The following is a 4,886-nucleotide window of genomic DNA, read 5'->3' as shown; positions in this document are numbered from 1 at the left end:
GACACGCTAACCGGAAGTTTACAACTTTATATAGATTAATACGCCAATAATATGTTTCAAAAACCAAGTAATTCTAAGGAATATGATCATGACCATAACTATTTTTAAGTTTTAAAAATCATCCTTTTATTTCATCAGATTTGGAAGATAGATAGAGTCAATATTAAAAGTTAAGAAGAGGACTATATTTATGGAACTCCGGAATTGGAAGGATATAAACCGGAAATGCGCTAGGGCACCTTGACTAAGAAGTACGATCATAACATCATGAGTGCCCTTCTGAGACGTCTAGTGGTTCCTACCAACAAATTGACTTATTCACGATTGCTCGTAGCTCATTACTCTGCAAAAACTGGTTCAAAAGAATTTATTGAAGCCGTCGTAAAAGACAAACCTGTTGTCGTTTTCATGAAAGGCACTCCTGCGATTCCTCGATGCGGCTTCAGCAATGCTGTTGTACAGATTTTACATGCTCACGGTGTACAACACTACGACGCTCACAATGTACTGGCTGACGAAGACATGAGACAAGGTCAGTGGCGAGTTTCCGTACATATTGTCTACCAATTTATAGCAGAACCAGATTTAATGTATTCATCATAGCGGATTCTAAAGGGGGACGTGGGTCCGAAACTCATTATTACTTTACATGGGTTGGTTGCTCAATTTGTTAGAGCATCATTCTTGATTTCTAAGATCAAGAACTCCAATTCATCTGGCCTCGTTGCAATTCTCTCTCCTGCTATAAAATAATTTGCTTACAAGATTTATTTGTTATATGTTTATAATTAAGGATCTGTGTATCATTACAAAAATTGTAACTATACACATTAAATAATTTTATGAAAAAATAAATAAAGATGAAATATATCTATGATGAGATATAAGCATCAAAAGTGTTTTCAGTGTAAAAGATCAGCGGGACTAGACCAAGATTCGAACACTGGACTTCAGATTGCTATACTATTGCTCTAACTGAATGCGCTTTAACTGAATGAGCGACCTGTTCAATGGAAGTGTCCTGGCCCAACTGTGCTATAGTTAACATTGTATCCAAAAGGAAATTAAGGGAAAAAAACTTAAGTGGAAATGGATCCTTTCACAGCTTTTTTGGACTAAGAGAGAGAAATTAATGTTCAGTATGTACCATGCTAGAATGCAATGAATAGCTTTCAAGTTTGTACAAATAACCTTGACACAATTTATGAAGCACAGAAGAAATGTGTGAACATATTTGTACAACTTCTTCTGCAAACCTAAGAGGCTTATGTCACTGTATTTGGCCTGTAGCATATGAGGATAAAGGGCTAAAAAGATTGTTCAAATAAATGACCTTGACCAACTTACAAGGTCAAAGGGGTCAAATTTGTTAAAATATTGAAAAGTCTTCTTTTGAATAACCAAGATGCCTGATGGTCATGGTATCTGTCCTGTAGTATGGTGAAATGAACCTCAATTAAGTTTATTCTTATAAATGACCTAAGTAACTTTGAAGGTGATTAGTTTCAATCTTCAAACAACGTAGAATTTAAAAAAATCTGTGAGGTCTAAAGTAATGATAACTTGACTATCAAGTTTGTCAAAATAAATGACCTTGACCATCATCTTCTTGTCACAGGAGTCTGATAGCACTTTATCAAATTTGGTCAAAATGAAGTGCTATTTACTGACAATGAATGCTACAAGAGTAAAATTTGCAGAGTAATAATATTTATCATGTATGTGTATTAACAAATTTTACCTTGTAGGGCATAATAATGATAATGATATATACTATTATAATATGTAATCAAAAAGCATATAAAACAAAACAATTTCATATCATTACCACTTTGAAGGTCACAGCAGATATTTTTGCCAATATCAATTAAATGTGATCGATACAAGCAAATTGGACCACTTGTTCAATATGTTTTTGGAAAATCTAGATTAGTTTTCATAGTTACATTTTTTTTCTCATTGTTTCTTTTTACTTTTACTTTATTTAGGTGTGAAAGATTACACAGAGTGGCCAACAATTCCACAGGTTTTCTTTGGAGGAGAATTTATCGGTGGCTGCGACATTTTATTTGAAATGCACAAAAGCGGAGAACTGGTCAAAGAACTTAAAAAAGTGGGAATAGAATCAATGCTAGTCCACAACGACACAGAGGAAGGGGACACTAAAGAGTCGTGACTTTTACTACGGTTTTAATTAAGCAAATTTTGAGGATCAAAACGAAATTGTACATAACCCAAGGATTCAGAATGTCTCATACTTTGCAATGTAATACAGGTATATATTCTGTGTGATTTATTTGGCTTCAAACTATGTAATTGTAAAACAAACATTTTGGTTAAAAACCAAAAAGGAATAATATCACTCATCGCTCCTGTTTCCTCTGCTGATAATTTTATTTTGACATTGAGAAAATACTGAGAAATCCTAATGCAAATACACGGTATGTTAAAATTAAAAAATGTAGATAGTACATATTTCAAGCAGATAATTAATCTTTTTGTTTACTTATTGTAAGTAACTTGTATTTCACATACAAATCTGACTTATGTTAGTTATTATTGTGTAATAAAGTTAACAGTCTTTACCTGGCATACATTCAATTATTCATTGTATATAATAAACATTTAATTTTTGAAATTAATAAAAAAAATATAGTTTGAAAGGAACATATACATGTATAAAGCAATTTCCAGACTCAAATTTTATTTCATATACACTCTGTTGAGTGTTCTGTTTATGTAGTATTAAAATCATAAAAGTTACGCTTGCATATTTTGTGATTTTATTGATGAGAATTGGAATGGAGAGATGTTGGCATATGAAAACACTTGAGAAAGACTTTTCCACAGATGCATTAAAACAAATTTAAATGCAATAATGTTTCCCAACTTACTTTAATAAACAACATAAGATTATGTTAAGGATCCCTAGCCCAGTGCACTGTCTTTTTTCCTATACAAAGTAACCTTCCCTTACTTCCGCTGGGATATAACTTGAGCAGTCTTTGGCGAGAACCCTTCCATTGTCCAGGTAGCTCAATCAGTTTCAGCGATGGTATAATAAATGGAAATCCAGGGTTTGAATCCCAGTCTGACCCGCAGAACATTTACACTCGGAACACATTGATAATATTTTGTTTATTTCATCTTCATTGTGTTTTCATAAAAGTCTGCAAGGTATACTTTTCTTTCAAAACATGAATTTATTAGAGCTATAGTCATGTCAGAAAATAAGTATTGAATGAATGGTTTCGCTTTTGGAAGGCAGTGGTACAGGGATCCCTAACATAAAAATATAGTTTTTGTAAAACAGTTATCTCCCATGCAGATGTGGAATAGTATTTTATAACAAAAGTACAGGAGCATTTTTAGCAACACACTGGGGTAAAAATTGGCCTCCAGATTTCATTACATGTACTAATGAACACTGCCATTTTCTTAATAAGTCAGTGACTTTATTTTAATAGAGTTCCACTGCTTATGTAGGCTATTTCTTTAAATTTCATCAAACTTTCCTTTTTAGTTTAAACATATTTGAACTACAAATGGTCCTCAAAGGATTTTTATCAGATCTACGAAAGATGATCTTTTACCTTCTTTGCTCTTCATTTTACTTACAGGCACTATTACCCAGTCCCATGTTGGCAATCCTAAACGTAAATCATGTACATGTACATCAAAAGTAAACATGCAAAGCTATAGACCGAGGGAATTCTGCATATCACATTGGAGAAAGACTCCTACGTTATGTATGAGAAAAAGGGAGAACAAACCTTAACTGTCCAAATCCAAGATGGCCACCGGACTGACATTTCATTTTATCAATCAGTTTCAAAAGTGAAAATACATAACTTAAGACAGAAGGGTATTTGTATATTGAATTTGAGGAAGATCCCTCCAGTTCTTTCTGAGAAATAGCATTAGCAAACTCCAACTCTTAAAATTCCAGATGACCGCCTGTTGGCCATTAATGTTTTCTAATCAGACCAATAATTTGATATGCGTAACTATGGACCATAAGGAACCTTCATTTTGACATTTGACTAAGATCCCTCCAGTACTTTCTGAGAATTAGTGCTAACAAGCATTAACTCTCAACATTCAAGATGGCTGCCTGTCGGCCATCTTTGTATTCTAATCAGCCCTAAAATTGGATATTCGTAACGAGGGAGGGGAGCATGGCGAGAAATAGCGCTAACAACCTACGTATCTTCGAAAATTTAAGACAGCCCGCCTGTCGCTAACAAGAATTGTTTCAGGACGGATGGATGAAAGACTATCGAAGAAGGGTGATTTAAATGGACCACCATCTGTCAGATAATGGTTTGCTAAAATTCAAATATTTCATTCCCCAAAATAGTTTTTGAAATTCCCAAAATTATATTATTTACTTACCAATAAAAATTATCTTTTGTATGCAAAATTTAAATTTAGGGGCATATTTTGCCAATGAATTCTATTTATACCGGTATTCGTTTTATTTTTTCAATAAATGTTATGCTTGTGCTGAGCTGCTCACTGTAAGCCTTTGATGTTGCATATCTTGGTCCTTATCTTTATTATACAATCCTTATTGTGAATGTCCCGTCCAAATGCCGTTCGTGAAATCATGTTTGTTCCCAAAATTCTTGGTCCTTTCGGACTACTGTACTTCCATATCGCAAAACCATAGTTATTCTTTACTTTATAAAGCATATTATATTGTTTTATTTTTATTTTAAATAACTTACTGGTACCACAGACACGTGTTATCATAGCAAGGTTTTATGTGTCGACATTTAAAAAGATGCCAATTAAGAAGTTACCGTGGCACAAAATATGGGACCACAGTGGATAACAAATTGCATGCGCCATGAACAATATTTAAAACAGAAAATTAGTTTTTT

The 4,886-nt window shown here is 33.4% G+C and overlaps 1 protein-coding gene across 1 annotated transcript; it reads left to right on the top strand.

The window, feature by feature from the left end:
* Positions 1-216: 216 nt before the first annotated feature.
* Positions 217-2,761, top strand: LOC110466051 (glutaredoxin-related protein 5, mitochondrial-like). The gene is made up of 2 exons (XM_021522302.1): positions 217-532; positions 1,989-2,761. The coding sequence occupies exons 1-2, from the start codon at positions 268-270 to the stop codon at positions 2,174-2,176; spliced, it is 453 nt and encodes a 150-aa protein (XP_021377977.1). The 5' UTR covers positions 217-267; the 3' UTR covers positions 2,177-2,761.
* The last annotated feature ends 2,125 nt before the right edge of the window (positions 2,762-4,886 follow it).

Source organism: Mizuhopecten yessoensis, unplaced genomic scaffold (assembly GCF_002113885.1).
Source record: "Mizuhopecten yessoensis strain PY_sf001 unplaced genomic scaffold, ASM211388v2 scaffold11115, whole genome shotgun sequence".
Lineage (NCBI taxonomy): Eukaryota > Metazoa > Mollusca > Bivalvia > Pectinida > Pectinidae > Mizuhopecten > Mizuhopecten yessoensis.
Note: the sequence above shows the minus strand (reverse complement) of the source record. Positions and strands in the feature narration are given on the sequence as shown.

Excerpts from the sequence above, each read along its gene's own strand:
- LOC110466051 (XM_021522302.1), top strand. The coding sequence starts at position 268 with ATGAGTGCCCTTCTGAGACGTCTAGTGGTTCCTACCAACAAATTGACT. Across the intron at positions 533-1,988 it reads TGACGAAGACATGAGACAAG|GTGTGAAAGATTACACAGAG; the intron begins GTCAGTGGCGAG and ends TACTTTATTTAG.